Source organism: Centroberyx affinis, unplaced genomic scaffold, assembly GCF_046629955.1.
Source record: "Centroberyx affinis isolate AG114_WGS23_722 - 3 ecotype Tasmania unplaced genomic scaffold, CSIRO-AGI_Caff_v1 ptg002281l_1, whole genome shotgun sequence".
NCBI classification, from domain to species: domain Eukaryota; kingdom Metazoa; phylum Chordata; class Actinopteri; order Beryciformes; family Berycidae; genus Centroberyx; species Centroberyx affinis.
In genome coordinates this window covers 162,153-183,193 of record NW_027280559.1, presented here as the reverse complement: position 1 = coordinate 183,193, position 21,041 = coordinate 162,153, and the positions used below count along the sequence as shown (strand labels likewise).

At 42.2% G+C, this 21,041-nt stretch overlaps 1 protein-coding gene across 1 annotated transcript in view; it reads left to right on the top strand.

Moving 5' to 3' along the window:
* Positions 1-4,614: 4,614 nt before the first annotated feature.
* LOC139655488 (scavenger receptor cysteine-rich type 1 protein M130-like) overlaps positions 4,615-21,041 on the top strand; it is a 31,003-nt gene continuing 14,576 nt past the window's right edge. Inside the window, exons 1-3 of the mRNA XM_071532912.1 lie at positions 4,615-4,897; positions 7,719-8,024; positions 16,907-17,209. Coding sequence (XP_071389013.1) covers positions 4,615-4,897; positions 7,719-8,024; positions 16,907-17,209 — 892 coding nt within the window. The remainder of the gene's footprint in view (positions 4,898-7,718; positions 8,025-16,906; positions 17,210-21,041) is intronic.

The following is a 21,041-nucleotide window of genomic DNA, read 5'->3' as shown; positions in this document are numbered from 1 at the left end:
AAAGTTCAAAACAGAAAATACATTACGTATTTATAACAAACAAATGAACATTCAGTTTAAAACACAAGCATGACCATTAGGCTACTCTAATCCGCAGTTTATTTGAATCTAAAAAGTATTTTTTTAACCATGAGGAATAAAACTATGGGAATCTCTGAAGTGAGAATGGAAGGACACTAAAATAATAAACTCTAGTGGATTAGAAACAGATAGAAACAGAGTAGAAACAGAAACAGAGTAGAAACATGTGAGAAACAAATAGAAACAGAGTGGAAATATTAGAAACGGAGTAGAAACAGATAGAATCAGATAGAATCAGATAGAATCAGCAGGGCTGGACAGGCTCGCGGCTCCCTCTGGCGGTGAGTCTGAAACCTGCAGGGAATCTGAGGAGAAACTACAACTCCATAATGCGAGAGGATTCTTCTAGAAATCAGAGGGGAAAGGTTTTAGAAAATATTCCTTCATTTACACAAATCTAAACTGTAGTCAGAGCCTGTTATGATTCCTTCCATTGACTTTGTTGGCCTGGTGAGTGATGTTTTCTGAGCTCCTGCCGTTTCTAACAACAATAATGATCAGAATAACTCACTGTAACTCACTGTTCATTTACAGCAGATCTCAAAGTGCAAAGAGGAAAGAACATCAGGTCAGAATTAGATCAGTACTCTGTATCAGCAAGTACTCCAGATGAAGTACTCGTACTTGTACTCAGTCACCATCTCAGCTCTCTACTGTGTCTCTAAGACCAGCAGGTGGTGCTGTTTCCTCATTTCTCAGCACCTGAGTCCACTGAGCTTCTCTTTCAGCCAGCAGCATTCAACAGGTCAAGAGGAGAGGAGAGGAGAGGAGAGAAGATGAGAGAAGAAACGAGATGAGAAGAGAAGAGGAGAGGAGAGGAGAGGAGAGGAGAGGAGAGGAGAGGAGAGGAGAGGAGAGGAGAGGAGAGGAGAGGAGAGGAGAGGAGAGAAGAAACAAGATGAGAAGAGGAGGAGAGAAGAGAAGAAACGAGATGAGAATAGGGAGGAAGAAAAGAGAAGAGACTAGAATAGAATAGAATAGAATAGAATAGAATAGAATAGAATAGAGCATTAGGTCAGATGCTGTTGAAAGCGTAGTGGTTCCTGCTGTTTGTAGGAGACTGTTGACTGTAGAGAGATTTAGCTCCAAGCTGTTGATGAAACAGACAGTGGGATTTAAATGGTATTTTGGCCCCGATCATCCAGCAGGGATCACACAAACTCTCTATTCAAGTCATTTGATGTTTTTTTAAGCGTTGCTCACACACTTCTTTATTTACTTTAATGGCTGCAGGTTTTCTGCTGCGTTCAGGTCTTATAAGAGAAGTGGAGAATGGGATTTATTTGTGTTTTACATGTTGGAACGCCCACGTCCAAAATCATTTGTATATGAATTTAAAATCAAACTACAGCAGATATTTCTCGCCTTTCTTAGGTATGGTTGATTGTATTAATGTGAATATAACTGATAACTTTGATATTTAATACCTTGGACTACAGACTTTTAAGACTAATGCACATTCTACTGAAATTATTATTTTTTACTGAAATTGGAAACAATTTCGTTTTTTCTATATAAAGTATGAGATATTTGAACAAATCATTGGACACTCATGTTGACAAGTTGACAGGTTGAGACATATTTGTTTGTGGATAGTAAAATACATTTGGGATATGTCTCTTATTTATGGATCATTATACACACATTTGTCAATAATATTGAGTCCAGCCTCTCTCCATACTTGCACCAGGTTATATTTCTGATCTTTTTAAGTTATGAACCGGTAAGACCCCTCAGATCATCTGCTAACTGTACCAAAAACCAGGACTAAAACCCTTTGGAGGCAGAATTTAGTAGTATGGCCCGATACGTTTGAACAGCCTCCCGGAGGACCTGAGGAAAGGGGATAATATTTATATTTTTAAACGTCAGCACAAAACCTTGCTTTGAATTTTAGGTGTGTAATGTTTGTAATGTTTTAGCTCATCTTACATTTTTATTTGTATTATTTTATATTATGTCTTATTTTATTTTTGTTTTACCTCTAACTGTTCTGTGCATTGGTCTCTATTGCTGTAACCTGTCAATTTCCTGTCTCATCTACTGCAGTGGAAAGCACTTTGAATTGCATTCACTTGTACGAAAAGTGCTCTATAAATAAAGTTTTGCTTGATTTTGAGTGATTGACTGATGAATTACCTGTGTTAAATTCATGACACCAGATGGGAAATAACAGAGCTACAAAAAAATCCCACATATTTGTCTTGTAATATGGTAATTACCACTAGGAGATTGACATGAATGATTTTTCCCAGTCGGCGGATCGTATTTACACAACATCCAACATGCATTGGATGCAGCATCAGAGTACTGGAGCGGTCTAGCTCATGCTAGTTATAGAAAATACCATAAAGTATGATGAGGTCACTATAAACACAGTATATGTCATCATCTGCCCCTGTCTGCATGTTCTGCCCCTGTTCCTGGTCCTGCTCTATCTCTCCCTTCACTCCCCAGTCCTGCCGTCCTCCTGCCAGCCTCCAGATGTCCTCGGACTTCCCCTCATCACCTTTCCTGCTAAATCAAACTGAATGATGGACAGTGGACTTTAGATGTTGGAGACGACATGAAGCTACAGGAAGTCACTGTGGTTACCGCTAGCAGCTTCCTGTCCATACTGATATCAGAGAGAAACATGAAGCTGATGAGGAGATAAAGGATGGAGAGGAAACAACACTGACTAGCAGGAGGAGAGCTGAGTGCCAAACATAAAGACCCAGAAGACCAAGAGACACCAAGTTAAGACACTGACAGGCTGGTTCAGACAGACAGGCTGGTTCAGACCGACAGGCTGGTTCAGACTCCTGACTGACTGGATATGGATCCCATACTGATGCTGTTCATGTTGCTCTGCAGCTCAGGTAGGACTCTGATTTAATGATGATGTGTGAAAGGCTCTGAGGCAGATATCTGGGAGAACCAGGCTGCTATGGAAGATCTGTGGAAGTTGTGTGTGTGTGTGTGTGTGTATTATAGGTTCCTGTGGGGAGAAGGGAGAATGGACCAACTGTGTGTGCGTGTGCGTGTGCGTGTGTGTGTGTGTGTGTGTGTGTCCGTCCGGTTATTGTGAAATCTTACATGAGAAACAAAACTACATAAATTACATACATGTATAATATGGCAAAATCCCATGTGTAAAATTAATTGATTTCTCTCTGACCACAGACACACACACATACACACACACAAAGAAGAACTGAACAATTTTACTTGTCGATTGGCCAAAAGGGGGCGTGGTGGTGGGCGTGGAATTTCATCAAAAGGTGCCTAACTGCCTTGCGGTTACACCCCTTTTGGCCAGTCGACATGAAAAGTTAATCAGCCCTGCGTTCAGCCCCGACGAAACGTAGCAAAGCGTTTATTTAAAGGGAAACGGTGGAGCGTTGAACAGCCTGTTGTGTTACGCAAGCGTTGCAACTACGGCAGCTGAGGAGGCCATTCTTTGTGTTCTTTAATACTATAAAATACACTCGATGTTACAGTCACTGCCCTTTCCGTCCAGAATAGCAGAGAACATCCCAGTGGACTGAAGGGGTTTGTGGAAACTGTGCTTTCTAGATACAGTGATCCAGCATTCGCCTCATTTGCATTTCAGGATGACAAGGCAAACATTTCAGGTGAAGGATAATCCACTTCTTACCTTCGAGACTGCGTTAGGACCTATATGAGCTAATTATTTTATTATGAGTATTAGGCCTATCATTATTGCTGATCACTGTTGTTGTGATATGATATTGTAATATTTACCATTATATATTTAGAGGAGTAGAGTGGAGTAGAAAAGTTTATGAAAGAGTCACTCCACAGTGGTACAAACAATAGCAAAAGATACAAACATGTCTTCTAGTTAGTTCAGTTGTTGCAGACAGCAAGCTGCAGGACGTATTAGTAAAGGACATTTGTTGGATCCATTGTGCGCACTGCCTTTTTAATACGGCGGGGGTTTATATACACGTCGCTGCTGATTGGCTAACACCTCTGACACGCCCACCACACGACAGACAACGTACCTCTAAGCCCGGTGCACACCGTTTCGAGGAAACATGACGTGCAACCCGGAAACCGTAGCAAAACGGTGCGCACCGTATTTAGATTGAACGTGCCCCAGTTCTTCCTTGGCCCATCACCAACCTTCATACCAAGTTTTGTGCAGATCCGTGCCCAACACAAACACACAGACGTGGGTGAAAACATTATCTCCTTGGCGGAGGTAACAAGTATGTTAACCTTGTGTTCTGTGTTTTTAAATGTTCATCTTATCATTTATATTGAAATCAGTCATGAGTGTGTTCAGTAAATATACTATGTTTATTTTCATTGAGATGATTTGAAAGAGTTTATGATACTACCCATTCATTTTCTGCTTTTTGTCCTCAGAACTCCAGGCTGAAGTAAAACACAATTGAACAGGTAAACAGAGAAAATAAAACTGGAAATAAAGAGGAGCATCCATCTTGTTTTGGTTTGATCTTTTTCAGATGAGTGTAAAAATCACTTTTTTGTCTCTGTTCAGAGCCTGATGATGTCAGATTGATGGGAGGAGCCAGCCGCTGTGCTGGTGGACTGGAGATGAAACAACATGGAGACTGGAAACCAGTGGATTTCTGGTACTCTGACTGGAGCCTGAAGTCAGCAGCTGTAGTGTGTAGACAGCTGGACTGTGGCTCTGCTGTTTCAACAGAAAGGAGAAAGGATTCCTCATGGAGATCTGTATGGAGGATCAGTCCTTACTGTCTTCAGTCTGGGTCTACACTGAGGGAGTGTCTATCAACAGGGTCTGACTCTTCCTCTTCCAGCCTGGCGATCACCTGCTCAGGTAACACCATCAATGACACTAATCTATGACACTAATCTTTACATATGAGCTTCAGAGAGCTGAAACTTGAGAGGAAAACAACCAGGGACTCATCTATCCCACTGGAGTTAAGTCAAGTCAAGTCAAGTTTATTTATAATAATAATAATATGTTTATTTATATAGCACCTTTCAAGAACAGACGTCACAAAGTGCTTCACAACAACACAAAGAACAAAGAAAGCAAAAATAATAAACAGAGCAGCAGACAGTAATTGCAGACATCCAGCTAAAAACACAAGACATCACAGAAAAGGATAAAGAAAAATTAAACAAAAGTAAGTCTAAACAAATGGGTCTTGAGCTGCTTTTTAAAAGTGTCCACAGTGTCCACTGATCTTAAGACCAGTGGGAGAGAGTTCCAGAGTTTAGGAGCTACAACCTCTAAAGCACGGTCACCCTTTGTCTTAAGCCTCGAGCGAGGGACAAACAACAAACCCTGGTCAGAGGACCTCAGAGTCCTACTAGTACTATGAGGCTGCAGCAGCTCTTTAATGTAGGCAGGTGCCTGAGCATGCAAGGCTCTGTACGTGATAACAAGAATCTTGAACTGGATTCTAAATTTGATGGGAAGCCAGTGTAAGGACATCAGGATTGGTGTTATATGAGACCTTTTGGAGGACTTGGTAAGAAGCTTGGCAGCAGCATTTTGGACCACTTGTAAACGGTTTAGGGACGTGTTGCTAAGACAGGTGAAAAGAGAATTGCAGTAATCAAGACGGGAGGAAATAAACGCATGTATAACCATCTCCATCTCAGTTATGGACAGAATGGACCTGAGTTTGGCAATGTTTCTCAGCTGGTAGAAACAAGAACGAACCAAACAATTAACATGTTGGTCAAGCCTCAAAGCCTGGCCCATGGAAACGCCTACGTTACGGAGGGTAGGTTTAACAGAAGAGGATAAAGAGCCAAGACTGTCCATCACCTTCGGGACAACATCATCTGGGGCAGAAACAAGAACTTCTGTTTTGTCAGTATTTAGCTGAAGAAAATTATCTGCCATCCAAACTTTTATAGAGGTGAGGCACTTCAGTAGAACAGACAGTTTAGAGACATTTTGTGGGTTAAACGAAATATATAATTGAATATTGTCTGCATAGCAATGGAAGGAGATGTCTTTAAAATTTCTAATTATCTGCCCGAGAGGGAGCAAGTATAATGCAAACAGCAGGGGGCCCAGGACCGAACACCACATAACAGAGATTCAGTTGATGAGACATATTTATGAACTATGACTGAGAAAGACCTGTCTGACAGGTACGAGGAGAACCAATCCAACCAGAGATACCCACCCACGGCCTGAGCCTCTCATCCAATATGCGGTGGTCCAGAGTGTCAAAAGCGGCACTGAGATCTAGTAGTACCAGAACAGAACATTCTCCTGCATCACCCTGCATTTGCAGATCGTTTGAGACGCTGAGAAGAGCAGCTTCTGTTGAATGCAACCAACGGAAACTAGACTGAAACTTATCAAAAATGTTGTGCTCATCTAAGACAGCTGTAAACTGTTTAGCAACCACTTTTTCTAATACCTTAGCTATAAAAGGTAATTTGGAAATAGGCCTGTAGTTCTGGGGCAGAGAAGGGTCCAAATTAGTTTTTTTGAGAAGTGGTTGAACAGCGGCTGGTTTGAAATAGGCTGGGACATGACCAGATGCCAACGAGTTATTGATTATTAAGAGCAAACATGGACCAATGGAATCAAAAACAGTTTTTAAGAAAGAAGTAGGAACAATGTCAAGGGGACTAGAGGAGGTTTTCATTGTACTGACCAGAATTTTGAGCTCTTGTAGTGAGATTGGGGAAAAACTATCCAGGATTGTTGGCCGGGTAGGGCAAGGAATTGGGGGGGGAAAAAGAGGGAATGATGTTTGCTCGTATGTCATTTATCTTACCAACAAAGAAGGAGAGAAAGTTGTTACCCTTTGTCACAAGCATGTCTCAGAGGACTTTACAGAGAGTGTGTCTAGCTAGGTCTAACTAAACACAATCAATGGTGAACAAAGTTATGTAAGACAAACATAGCAAACAAAAAAACACAGGTAGGCAAGAGCAGATTGAGCAAGACAAAACAAACTACCTATTCTATTAAACACAATCAGTGGTGAACAAAGTTATGCAAGACAAACTTAGCAAACAGCTAATGTGGGAGGAGGACCAAGGCCGGTGCCGACGACCGCCAAGATGGAGCAACACCTGTCCACTGGCAGGTGGGACACTGGACCAGAGTCTGGGGAAGGGGAGAGAAGACAGCTGCACACAGAACACCTGGAGTCAGAGCACGACAGGTCGGAGCAGCACCAGGGATATGGACTATGGCATGCACTGGCGACCATTGCATTGCACTGGAGTCTGAGAAAGGGGGGAGAGAGAGACAGGTGCAAACAAAGACAACAACAACAACACAGAGAGAGAGACAACCAGGTGGGAGCAGCATCAGGGATGGGACTAAGGCCAGCACCGAGGACATCAGAGCCGGGGCTGTACCTGTCTGCTGACAGCTAGAAGACTGCACAGGAATCTGAGAAAGGGTGGAGAAAACCAGCCACACACACACACACACACACACACAGCTGCGCAGAAGCAGCACGATACCCAGATGTATTTGGGCACACGCTCATACAGACAACAGATAGAAAGCGATTAGACACTGTGTAACCAGGAGGCAGCCCTATGTTCCCAACGGCAAATTTGTTTTTACAGTCTGTCTGTCTGTCTGTCTGTCTGTCTGTCTGTCTGTCTGTCTGTCTGTCTGTCTCTCTCTCTCTCCCTCCCTCCAGAGTCTGTGAGGCTGGTGAATGGGACTAGTCTGTGCTCAGGCAGACTGGAGGTGAAGTCTAACCAGTTCTGGTCCTCAGTGTGTGAAGCTGACTTTGACCAGCAGGATGCAGAGGTGGTCTGTAGGGAGCTTGGCTGTGGGGCTCCTTCAGTCCTCCAGGGGGCGCTCTATGGAGAAGTGGAGGCTCCAATGTGGACCAAAGAGTTCCAGTGTGAAGGCAGTGAGTCCGTTCTCCTGGACTGTGGAAGCTCAGGCTCAGCTAGAAACACCTGCTCACCTGGCAAAGCTGTTGGACTCACCTGCTCAGGTAGAAGAGGAGCTGCAGCTTGTATTTGGCTTCATTTCTGTTCTAATCAAAGTGACTTTACTTCTTTTACTAATTACTCTCTTGTCTCTGTTCAGAGCCTGATGATGTCAGGTTGGTGGGAGGAGCCAGCCGCTGTGCTGGTGGACTGGAGATGAAACACTGGGGAAACTGGAGACCAGTGGAGGACTGGTTCTCTGACTGGAACCTGAAGTCAGCAGCTGTAGTGTGTAGACAGCTGGACTGTGGCTCTGCTGTTTCAACAGAAAGCAGAGAGGATTCCTCAGAAAGATCTGTGTGGCTGGTTATATCTCGCTGTGATGGGTCTGAGTCTGTACTGAGGGAGTGTGTACCAACATGGTCTGGGTCTTCCTCTTCCAGCCTGGAGGTGATCTGCTCAGGTAACACTGAACAGTGACATCACATCCTCAGCTGGGCTGCTCTCTGACTCCTCTGTATTACATATGAATGCAGCAGTTCTCTGTCTTGTACGGTGGCTGCTAACAGACAAATCCTGTCGCCTTTCAGCCATCAGCGTTCATCACTTTGACAAAACAGATGAGGAGAAAACAGTCAGTTTCTCACTGAGGAAGGAGGCATTAGGATATCAGTAACATGTATTCTCAAGTCTTCATCATCTATCTGTTTCCAGATCTGCTGGTTCAGCCAATCATCTCCCTCTCTCCCTCCGTGGACGGGGTCTCCGAGGCCCAGCAGCAGGGGCTTCAGGTGTTCAGGGACTCCAGCTTCACCATCAGCTGCTCCATCCAGCCACAGTACCCAGGAGGCTCCTTCCACCTCACCTCCACCGCCTCCAACACAGGACACAACCACACCCAGCCAGCTGTCAATCACTCTGCCCACTTCCTGTTTCCTGCTGCAGGCCACGCCCACCAAGGGGTCTACAGCTGTGTTTATCAAATCTCTGTTTTCTCTCATAACTTCTCCTCTGAGAGCCAGCCCCTCTCTCTCACTGTCTCAGGTAACCTGAAGGAAAATCTGAAGCTGAATCCAACAGGAATATGTGACAGTGTTAACAATCCATTTTATCATCAACATAAAACAAGACATGAGAGTTCATGAGAGAATCAGCAGCTTTACTTCATTCCTGAAAACTGACTTTCTGCAGATATGTGGCTTTTGTCCAACAACATCAATATAATCTTTAGAGTGGATCAGATTACCATATTCTCTAAGAACTGAATCAAACAGAGATGTTAAAGTGACCTTCATTTAGTGGTTTTAAGGGTTTTAGGGCAACATGAACTTTATCTTTAATGGGAGCTGTTGTCCTCATGATGTCAGGTGATCTGATGTGATGATTCTGAATCTGTTTCAGCCTCTCCAACAGATCTCACCATCAGACTAGTTCTCCTGCTGCTGACTGTGGTGTTGGTGGTCACTGCCGTCTGTTTCTACTGCAAGGTACTGAACATCTTTATTCAGTAGAGGATTGGGTTAAATGAAGCAGTTAGACTGTATATTTTAGCTAGAAGAGAGGTGTGATCCAGTAACAGAGATGGCTGCTGTCATGTCTCTCCAGGCCACCAGGGGGCAGAAGCCAGGAAGAGAGGAGAACATCGAGCTGGATTATTATAACCTCGGTGGTTCCGGTGCTGAAGGCGGGCCGGGTGAAGAGGCAGGAGCCCAGGGAACAGAGTAGGGTCTCCAAGGAGCTCATCTCACTTCCAGATGGATCGCTCAGCTTTCACACAACCGTCCATCACCTTAGTGAAGGATTTTACAGACAGAGCTGTTCCCTTTAAAGGACTAGTTCACCCAAAAATGAATATTCAGTCATTATCTACTCTCCCCCATCCCAGTAGAAACTTCACTTGTTTTGGAGGCTGAAGGCTGCTATGGAGTTCTACTGCAAAGCTCAGAGACTGTTGTAGGCTATCTAACAAAGCCGGGGGGCTCGGGCTTGACGTAGACGGCGTAGGCGTGCAAAAGGCAGGCGGCAGGTGTTGCTTGTATATTTTACAGCAACAATCCTTATTTCAGCAGGTCTGCATGGTGTAAACACAAAACATGTTGCACGAGGATAGAAAAGCATTATAAGCTAAATCACCTCTTGCAAGAGAAAATGTGAACTCTCAGCTAATCAAATCACTGTTATGATTCCTTGACATGAATATTCATGACAAAATTTTGTATCAAAGGGTCCACTTGTAATTCCACCCGGCGTAGCCTACGTCGAAACTGGCCCGGGTAGGCGGAGTCGGCACTTGTTATTTAAACGGGCGACGCCACGGCGTATGCCGAATGACCAACTTCAACCTGACGGCTGAGACCGACGCTAACATCACCAGTGCTCTCCTATTGGCTGAGATACTGAACGGAGTTAGAAAGAGAACCAGACAAAACACTAGCAGACTGAGGATTCACGTTTTCTCCTGCAAGTTGTGATTTAGCTTTTAATGCGTTCCTATCCTTATGCCAACTGTGCAGCTGCTGAAATAAGGGCTTTCACACCAGAAGCGGCAATGCGCAAGGTAGAGTGTAAGCTGGAATCTCGGTAGGCAGAAACATATTTTCGCCTTTCCAGAAGCACTAGCGGGGTCACCAGCAGTTTATTAAACAACTTCAACAGCCTATGGTTAGGTTTCTGTAAATAGTCTGTTTTAAATGGTGTAGATAGATTTACTAATGACATGAATAATGTGCTACGTTAATGCTTTCAGGTCTTAACATCGTACAAAGCAGCTGAAATAATTCAACAATGATAGCCTACTATCTAGACTTCTTTTGAATATGTAAATAATGCAATATTTTTTTTTCTAACCTGGTATCTCCATTTTTTGGACATTATCTGCCATGCCTGTGATTTTTTTGGTCAGGTTCCAATATGTTGTTAATATGGAGTTATAACTCTTTGGTGCTCCAGCGCCTACAAAACTTCCGCCTCCTGTAAATGTCATTTAGCCCAGTAGCTTTGCTGTGTGTTTACAAAATGTGTTGCTGTCACCCTCTAGTGGTCAGAAAAAATTGTGTTAGTGTAGTTTTAAATCCCACTGTTTCATAAATTTCACTGGTGAAAAATTAGATTTTTGACATGAGGTTTTCACCAGAGAAATATGTTACACAGCAGAATTTTTTGATTTTCTTGTTTTTGGTTTTTGTTGTACTAACTCAAAAAAAAAAAACTCAATAAAAGCAAAAAGTGGTTGAGGAAAACGAAGTGTCCGTCCTGCTGAGTGTGTTCCAGCCTTTCTGCAGTGGAGGAAGTCAGTCTGTGTGTCTTTACAGCTCTGCCTTCTGATTCTCATTGGTTTCAATGCAGCACAGCCATGTTTTTACAGTTTGGTGAGCCAGACTCTGAAAGTTAAAGATATGAACTTTATCAAAAGAGCGCTGCACTTCAAACAGGCTGTCAGCAGTCTCCTACAAACAGCAGGAGCCGCTACGCTTTCAACAGCATCTGTTGACACCTAATGCTCTGTTCTGTTCTATTCTATTCTATTCTATTCTATTCTCTTGACCTGCTGAATGCTGCTAGATGAAAATGATGCTCAGTGGATTCAGGTGTTGAGAATTGTGAGAAAACAGCTCCATCTGCTGGCCATAGAGACACACAGCAGAGCTGAATATATTGCTGTATATCACTGAATATAACTGTATTACTGAACTGTATATATTACTGTGTTGAAGCAGAGTTGTGATGCAGCCGGTTCATTTTGGTGACAAAGTGTGGCACTTAACATGGAGTGTTTGATGATCTAACTCATCTGAATCGTTTTGCCCTTTCAGCACTTGAAGATTTTATTTGAATGAAAAGAGAGTTACAGTGAGTTAAGTGAGATTTTTGACAAGTTGATGATGAATAATATTAATATTTAACAAATGTTGCTCAGCGGACTAAGAGACGCATCATTCAAATGGTGTAAATGGAAAGTAAATGGAAAAAGTAAGTAAGTAAAGTAAATGGAAGGATTTCTCTTCTCTTCTCCTCTCATCTCGTTTTGTCTCCTCTCTTCTCTTCTCATCTTGTTTCTTCTCTTCTCTCCTCTCCTCTTCTCTTCTCTTCTCCTCTCCTCTTCTCTTCTCTTCTCTTGACCTGCTGAATGCTGCTGGCTGAAACAGAAGCTCAGTGGACTCAGGTGCTAAGAAATGAGGAAACTGCGCCACCTGCTGGTCTTAGAGACACAGTAGAGAGCTGAGATGGTGACTGAGTACAAGTACGAGTACTTCATCTGGAGTACTTGCTGATACAGAGTACTGATCTAATTCTGACCTGATGTTCTTTCCTCTTTGCACTTTGAGATCTGCTGTAAATGAACAGTGAGTTACAGTGAGTTATTCTGATCATTATTGTTGTTAGAAACGGCAGGAGCTCAGAAAACATCACTCACCAGGCCAACAAAGTCAATGGAAGGAATCATAACAGGCTCTGACTCCAGTTTAGATTTGTGTAAATGAAGGAATATTTTCTAAAACCTCTCCCCTCTGATTTCTAGAAGAATCCTCTCACATTATGGAGTTGTAGTTTCTCCTCAGATTCCCTGCAGGTTTCAGACTCACCGCCAGAGGGAGCAGCGAGCCTGTCCAGCCCTGCTGATTCTATCTGTTTCTACCTGTTTCTGTCTCTAATCTGTTTCTGTCTGTTTTTACTCTGTTTCTATTTCTACTCTGTTCCGATCTGTTTCTACTGTTTCTGTTTCTATCGGTTTCTATTTCTAATCGGTTTCTAATCTGTTTCTAGCTGTTTCTATGTGTTTCTTACATTTCTGTTTCTTACACAAACAGCTAATATTGCTCAAAGCAGCAGCTAAGATGAGCACCACTCACCATCCCAATACAAATAAATGGAAGACTCGGCTACTAGTTAAGATTTCCTAAAACACATCCTAACTGATTTCTACAAGAACCCTAAAACATTATGGAACTGTGATTTATCTCTATTATTCATGTTAGAAATGACTGGATTTTAATATCTCTGTCTATATAATTGATATAATTGTGATTTCTCTGTCTGTATAATTGATATCATTCTCCATCCAGCCTTGAGTCTTCTCCCTCCTGGCTCCTCAGTGGTAGAAAACCTTCCCACTCCAGTCTGGACAGCAGAGTCTCTCCCTCTACTGCACAGTTCAGTTTTTCAGTTTGACGCTAATTACTCACTGACTCACAATACAGTGACTGGATTCAGCAGAATGCATTGGTGAGAATAGGGAGGAGGAGTGTGTGTGTGTGTGTGTGTGTGTTAGTGTGTGTGTGTGTGTGTGTGTGTGGGGGGGGGGTTATTGGATCATCCAGTGGCTCCAGGAGGCTCAGCAGTAAACTCAGATGTCCCAGAACCAATGGATAGTGATGCAGATCAACTCACACATAACTGACTGGAGCTGTGGTTCTCTAAATCAAACTGAATGATGGACAGTGGACTTTAGATGCTGGCGACATCATGAAGCTACAGGAAGTCACTGTGGTTACTGCTAGCAGCTTCCTGTCAGTACAGATATCAGAGAGAAACATGAAGCTGATGAGGAGATAAAGGATGGAGAGGAAACAACACTGACTAGCAGGAGGAGAGCTGAGTGTCAAACATAAAGACCCAGAAGACCAAGAGACACCAAGTTAAGACGACACACAGACAGGCTGGTTCAGACACACAGGCTGGTTCAGACAGACAGGCTGGTTCAGACACACAGGCTGGTTCAGACAGACAGGCTGGTTCAGACACACAGGCTGGTTCAGACAGACAGGCTGGTTCAGACAGACAGGCTCGTTCAGACTCCTGACTGACTGGATATGGATCCCATACTGATGCTGTTCATGTTGCTCTGCAGCTCAGGTAGGACTCTGATTTAATGATGATGTGTGAAAGGCTCTGAGGCAGATATCTGGGAGAACCAGGCTGCTATGAGAGATCTATGGACGTTAAACTCAGTGATCAACTGGGCCAACAACACTATTAGAGAGGCTGTGTGTGTGTGTGTGTGTGTGTGTGTGTGTGTGTGTGTGTGTGTGTGTGTGTGTGTGAGTGTGAGAGAGATAGATTCTGTGTTAGAGCTCAGTGCCTGTGTCAAGCAAACCAGAATATAAAAAATAGGATTTCAGTTCACAGTTTTCAAATAAAACTGTTATTGATGAACCTACAACATTTTTGCGTAATATAATATACAAAGTGAAAATATAGGATATATATGAGGAGGGTTCAATAATTAATAAATATACAGTTGATGTTATTTCCAGAATGTTCTCTACACCCCAATAGTTATTCTTTTTCCCCCAAGTGACGCATGTTAGACTTTGTTAGACATAAAGGAAAGTCACCCACAGAACTCCTGTCTTCTGGTCTCCTCTGGCTGACTGTTCTTGTTGGTAAGAAGCTGTTGAGTAATGATACGGAAATGTGATAAATGATTCTCGTTTGATAAAACCTTGTGGTTTCAGACTAGTTGACGTCGTCAACAGTTTCAAATGTAAAGTGAAGTTACACATTAATGCTTAATTCTACAACAACTGATTCATGTTGTTTTGATAGCAGGTAAAACTCTAACAGTGTTTTCTATCTGTGGTAATGTCTTGGTCAAGAGAGTTACTGCATAAAAGACTTAATGTCAAAGTATGTGATGCTGCAGAGCTGCTCTGACCCAAGTATTGTTATTACTGCAAGTTTCACTATTATCACAAGTGATGTTAAAGGAATAACCTGACTGTGTCTGACCTTTGACCTGCACAGTGTGAGAAAAAACAAAATATCTTTACAAGCCCCAAAACATGGAGAGATTGAGCAGGAAAGTAGGTTGTTAACCAGGTTATGTTACTGTGATTATGACCTTATAATCAGATAAAGGCTTTTACATGGCATGTCAATAGTCAAAGTATTGCTTTAATTGGGTTAAGATCAAATTATTGTGTGAATGTAAACACACTTACTGCCACAACATTGTAATTTAGTTAGCTGAGGAGTGTGGTTTGAGTTTTGTATTGTGAAATGTGTGTTTTGTAGTGTAGTGAGTGTTTGTGTGTTTGGTGTTGAGTGTTTCCCTGCTGACTGCTGTAGTGACACCTGAGTTTCCCTCTGGATTTAATTCAGTATATTTCATCTCATCATTTATATTTCATGAGTTAAATTATGCACACTGATTTACAGTGACCTTGTCAAAATGAATCACAGCTGAGTTCAGTCATAGACTTACGTCAAAGGAGTTTGGACCATTACAGCACTAATGGTTATACAGTTGTATTTGGCGGAAAAGGCTCTGCTCTTGAGGAAGCTTCCCAATGAATCCAAGCAGCATGCGAGAGATTCTGCAGGAAGCGCAATAAACCCCCCAAGGCATAGTAGACAAATCATTAATATTATGAAGCAACATAAAACCAGATATAATTCAGAGATAGCTTGCACAGCATCCTGGGAACAGATAATACAAGAGGAGGTTGGGGTGGTGGAAGGACAGACTGATCTCACAGAAAAACGTGAAATGAACACGACATGTTAACAGCGAATTACGTGTTGGTGGAACGTAAAGTGTTAAATTTCCCAGCACGATGCAGTTCTGTGAGGGAGACACGACTATAAACAGGAAGTACTGTGACACTGAAGTAGCACTGGCTAGTCAGGGTGTTGTGGTCGGGATGGTGGATGGGCGAATACGTTTGCCTTTGATGTCGGTGACCAGGGTTTGATTCCCAGCGTTTCCATAGGACATGCAACCAGTCACATTTTAATTTTTAAGGAACGCTTTTCTTATTTAACCACGACCAAACCATTTCCCTAACCTTAACCAAGTTGTTTTAGTTAACTAAACTTTACCATAACCTTAACCCTAACCTTAACCAAACTTGTTTTAGTTGCCTAAATTTAACCATTAACCGACCTTTGGGACGTAATTCAATTCGTAGCGGAGACAAGTTTTTTTCCCATAACACGTGTCCACAACACGTAAATCACCATTTTAGAGTTCGTGTTCATTTCACGTATTTTTGTGAGATCACGTTGAGGAAGGAATTGCATCGACTTGGGTCAACAGCAGCAGTGGCATGAATGATCAGCAGTGTGAGCTGGCAGATAATAAAGACCGCCTCATTGACTTATTTGAATGTGATTGGTGATGAGCGTCAGCTTGGATTGGACAGCTGATAGCCAATCAGCTGATAGCGTGCACGACTTCAGTGTTCTGCCTGAACTAACGCGATGCTCCATTTCAGTCCATAATCTCTGTGCTTTGTAATTGAGATCCTCCAGTGCTTCCTGAGTGTTTAGTTTGTCCACGGCTCTGATTTCAGTTCAAGTTCTTTTATTTCTATAACCTTCATCACAAGCCTGTCTCAAAGGACTTTACAGAGAAAGAGCTGACCGAAAGAGCTGACCTAGATCTAACTGCTCAACACATTTAACAATCAATCATAGAACAAAATGATGTAACACAAACTTATGGAAGCAAAAGAAAGCACAAGACATTTATTCATGATGCCCACATGTGAGAAGGAGAGAGAAGGGGCAATGCACTGTGCAGACGATGTCATTTGTGTTTTGCATTTGCTCAAATAGTTTTGCTCGTATCGCTACAATTTATTAACTATTCGGAAAATGCCTAAAATAAAATAGTACATTTATTGGAAGGGGCATTTTGTTCAATTAAGGGAAAAGAAGCAGGTGCCCAAGCACCCAGAGCCCCCCCCCCCCCCCCCCCCCGCACGTGCCTGACAATGACAATGACATGAGAAAACAAATCATCAAATCATGATACTCATTTATTTTCTGCTTTTTCTGCTCAGGACTCCAGGCTGAAGAAAAACACAATTCAACAGGTAAATAGAGGAAAGAAATAGAAATGGAGAATTACAAAAAGAGAAACAACAGCTGTCTCATTTGGTTTGATTTTTAAGTTTACTTTCTTTTTTTTTTTTAAACTAATCACTATCTTGTCTCTGTTCAGAGCCTGATGATGTCAGGTTGGTGGGAGGAGCCAGCCACTGTGCTGGTGGACTGGAGATGAAACAACATGGAGACTGGAAACCAGTGGATGACTGGGACTCTGAGTGGAACCTGAAGTCAGCAGCTCTAGTGTGTAGACAGCTGGACTGTGGCTCTGCTGTTTCAACAGAAAGGAGAAAGAATTCCTCACCAAGATCTGTATGGAGGATCAGGTCTTCCTGTCTTCAGTCTGGGTCTACACCGAGGAAGTGTGTATCAACAAGGTCTGTCTCTTCCTCTCGCAGCCTGCAGATCACCTGCTCAGGTAACACCATCAATGACATCAACTATGACAGTAATGTTTCCAGTCTCTTCCTTCCTCTGTCACAGTGACAGTCAGTGGTTTACATTGGACTGAACTGTAAAGTTATCCAGGACAATGGCATCCTAAAGGGAAGAGAAGTGGGCTTGTTGCTGGAAGCTCACTGGTTCAAATCCCCCTCTTTTACTGTGGTGCCCTTCAGCAAGGCAGCTCCCCCCTAACTGCTATAGTGGAGCTATTAACATAATAATGTATTACGTTAGTCAAGGCAGCAGTTTGTCTCTGAGCTTTTTCATGTATTTTGGAAAACAATGGGAGTCTATGAGTTCAAACCTGCAGTAGAACAGACAGTAGGAGCTTCTGACTGTGGAAATACATCAGAGGATTTAGACTTTTCATGGGTGATAATGGAGACAGAGAAAAAATATTCTAGTATTATCTTTTCAACAAATAAGAACTGAATCTAGATCAGTATTGCAACTTGACTTTATCTCTCCTTGTCTCTGTTCATCTGTCTGTCTGTCTGTCTGTCTTTTTCTCTTTTTGTCTTTCTGTCTCTCTTCCTCTCAGTTTAATTCCAAATATGCTTTATTGTCATTACAGTAAAGAAATGCATGTTGTCAAAGCAGTACAGTATATCAGTTACACACAGTGAGTGTGTATTTGTAAGTAATTAATGTTTGTGTAGAAACAATAAAATAAATGTAACATACAAACATATAATAAAATGGGATTAGTGAGAGAACCGAGCAAAGCAAACAGCCTGGGCAAAATAAAAAGACTGGAGAGCAGGCAGGACAGACCGCTGCCAGAGTGGCAGAGAGGCTGTTTTAGTGGAGGAGGAAGATGTGACGCTAGATGACAATCTGATGAAAATGTCTGTTAAAAGGAAACCTAAAGAAAGCAGCCAAAACAGTTCAAAAGCAAAAAAAACCTTCTAAAGAAACGAAGCTCCCATCCTCTTTACCGGAGGAGAACACAGATGACAGTGACAGTGATGCAGATTCTGCCTCCGCCTCTCAGGTGCAGGCTGATTCAGAGAGCAGCTGCTCTCTCATTAAGATTAGGAAGTTCCTACAAGCCACCAAGCTGTGAGGGCAGTGAAGGTGGAGAGCTTCTTTCCACACCTGAAACTGTTTGTTGATTCAGTCAGGTGTGTTGTGAAAAATGCAGGAGGTTTGAGAAAGCTTTACTGAGCAAGAGATTTTCCGCCTGAAAAAACTTGTCCAAAAGGTGAAAATTCATATACTTGATGAATAAGTTCATCATATTTTCTCTTAGGTGTAATTAGTGTGTTTCTCTTTTTAAACTGGTTGATATCAGGAAATTAGATGTTTTGATTGATAATGCAACTGAATGGAAGAGAAAATGGAATGGGGAAATCTTTCTTAGTCATAAATCTAACAACAGTGGTGGTGTTGGGATTTTGTTCTCCAAAGATTTTATGCCAGATTCTTATGATGTAGAAGAAATAGTTGCTGGTCGATTACTGAAAATTAAAGCACAATATAAGAATGTCAGAATGTTTTTATAAATGTTTATGCTCCAGTTCTTGGCGCTGAAAGACGGTGTTTTATTGATGTGCTATGTAATACAATTCATAGTTGTAATAGTGAGGAATATTTATTTCTGGGAGGTGATTGTAATTGTACAGAAAATGATAAATTAGACAGGAAGCATCAGGAACCACATCCTGCTTCACGGAGTCGGCTTCAACGTTTAGTTGAATCAAATGAACTGAGCGATGTGTGGAGAAGTTTTCACAGAAACCAGAGGCAGTATACCTGGACACACTCAAAGCATAATGTGCTCTCTATGGCCAGGCTTGATCGCTTTTATTGTTTTAAACATCACTTCAGTGTCTTTAAAGGATGTCATTTGAACCCAGTTGGTTTTTCTGATCATTTCCTTGTTCAGTGTTTTTATGAAGAGTGTTAAACCAAATAGTGCTTTTTGGCATGTTAATGCAGTTCTTTTACATGACAATAATTTTAAAAAGTTTTTTTGGAATGAGTACAGAAATAGAAAGGTTGATTTTAGTTACAACAATGGTGGGATATTGGGAAGTGTCAGATAAAGCAGGTTTGTCAGCAGTACACTCGCAATGTCACAAAGGACTTAGTCAGATCTGTGAGAGATCTAGAGAGTGAAGTGGTGGAACTCCAGAGTTCAGCAGAGTCCACAGGAGATCGAGGCCATATTGAGGCTCTCAGATATAAAAAGTCTGCTTTGGTGAACCTGCTGGGTATTACAGCACAGGGGGCGCTGGTACGCTCACGGTTTTTGAATGCCACACAAATGGATGCCTCATCTCACTTTTTCTTTAGTCTAGAGCAGAAGAATGGCCAAAGAAAGATCAGTCACTCACTGTGTTCGAACACTGGTCTGTTGCTGTCAGAGTCTTCTGAGATTCACAAGTATGCAGCAGAGTTTTATGGTGATCTCTACCAGAGCAAGCATAAAGAGGATAAGAGATAAAGAGGAGTATTCTCTGGCTATTGAGCCCCTGCTGCATAAACTCAACTTTTAAACTATCTGCATATGCTGATGATGCAATAATGTAATTTAATTTCTTCAGCAAAGGTTAACTGGGGTAAAAGCGAGGCACTGATGGTTGGAGAGGGGTTGTGTAGGATGCTCAGTTTACCTGGTGGGCTCACCTGGAAAAAAGGAGGATTTAAATATCTGGGAGTGTTTCTGGGGACTGAGTCTTTTGTAAATAAGAACTGGGAAAATGTTTTAGAGAAAGCTGAAGGACGTCTTAGCAAATGGAGATGGAGACGTGGACTGTTGAGAGTGTGGAGTATGTTCAAGAAGGAGAGACTGTAATGGTCTGACTCTCTGTACTGGCTTTTAAAGGAACCAGTGGTTTATGGAGGATGTTTAGTCACAAGCTGTGGGGTTGGACCCACAGTCTTAAAACTGTTCTGCATGGTGAAAATCGTCACACTGGGTGACGTAGTGGACTTGGCGGGGCCAAACCTGGACAATGCTGCTGCACTAGCGTCTCACCTGGGAGTGAGATCCACACGGCTCATTAGTCAGCTGCTGGACAACTGGAGATGTCAGCTTACAGAGAAGGAATGTTCTTTGTTAGCAGCATCCTGACAGTGAAGATCCTTTTCGATTGCTCCTGATTTTAAAGATTGTGTGGGTCTTTTTTTAGAAATGGGGGATGCAGTTAATACAGACTTGGTGATGTAAAAGGTAAAACGATGTATAACATGATTGTGAAAATGTTGAATAAAACAAAAGCGAATGGTCGAAGTGACACACCTTGGAGAGCTCAATGAGCTTGAAAGAGGAGGTGAGACCAGTGTGGAGGGCATTATACAAACCACTGTTAACAAAAACAGCTGGTGATCTGCAGTGGAGGATCCTGCATGGCATAGTGGCTGTCAGTGCTTTTATCTCTGTTTTAAACCCTAATGTCAAAGACAACTGTCCCTATTGTGTCCAGAGAGAAACTGTTTCATTGCTTTTCTGAATGTGCTCGACCTTCACATCTGTTCCTTCTGTTAAAGAGGATGTTTCAGTTGTTTGGAGAGTTTTTTTCTAAACAGTCTTTTATTCTTGGTTGTAAACACAGTCAAAACTCGAGGGATAAATGCAACTCTTGAACCCCATCTTAGGACAGGCAAAACTGGCTTTTTATGTCAGTTGGAAAAAGAAAATTGAACAATCTTTAGACTTGATGAAGACTAGACTGCAGAAGATTTGTTCATCAGGATGCTAAAGGCCAGAGTACGGGTTGATTTTAATTATTATAGTGCTATGAAGGATCTGGATAAATTAATATATACTGTATCTGGTCTTATGGAGGTGCGCTGTGCTC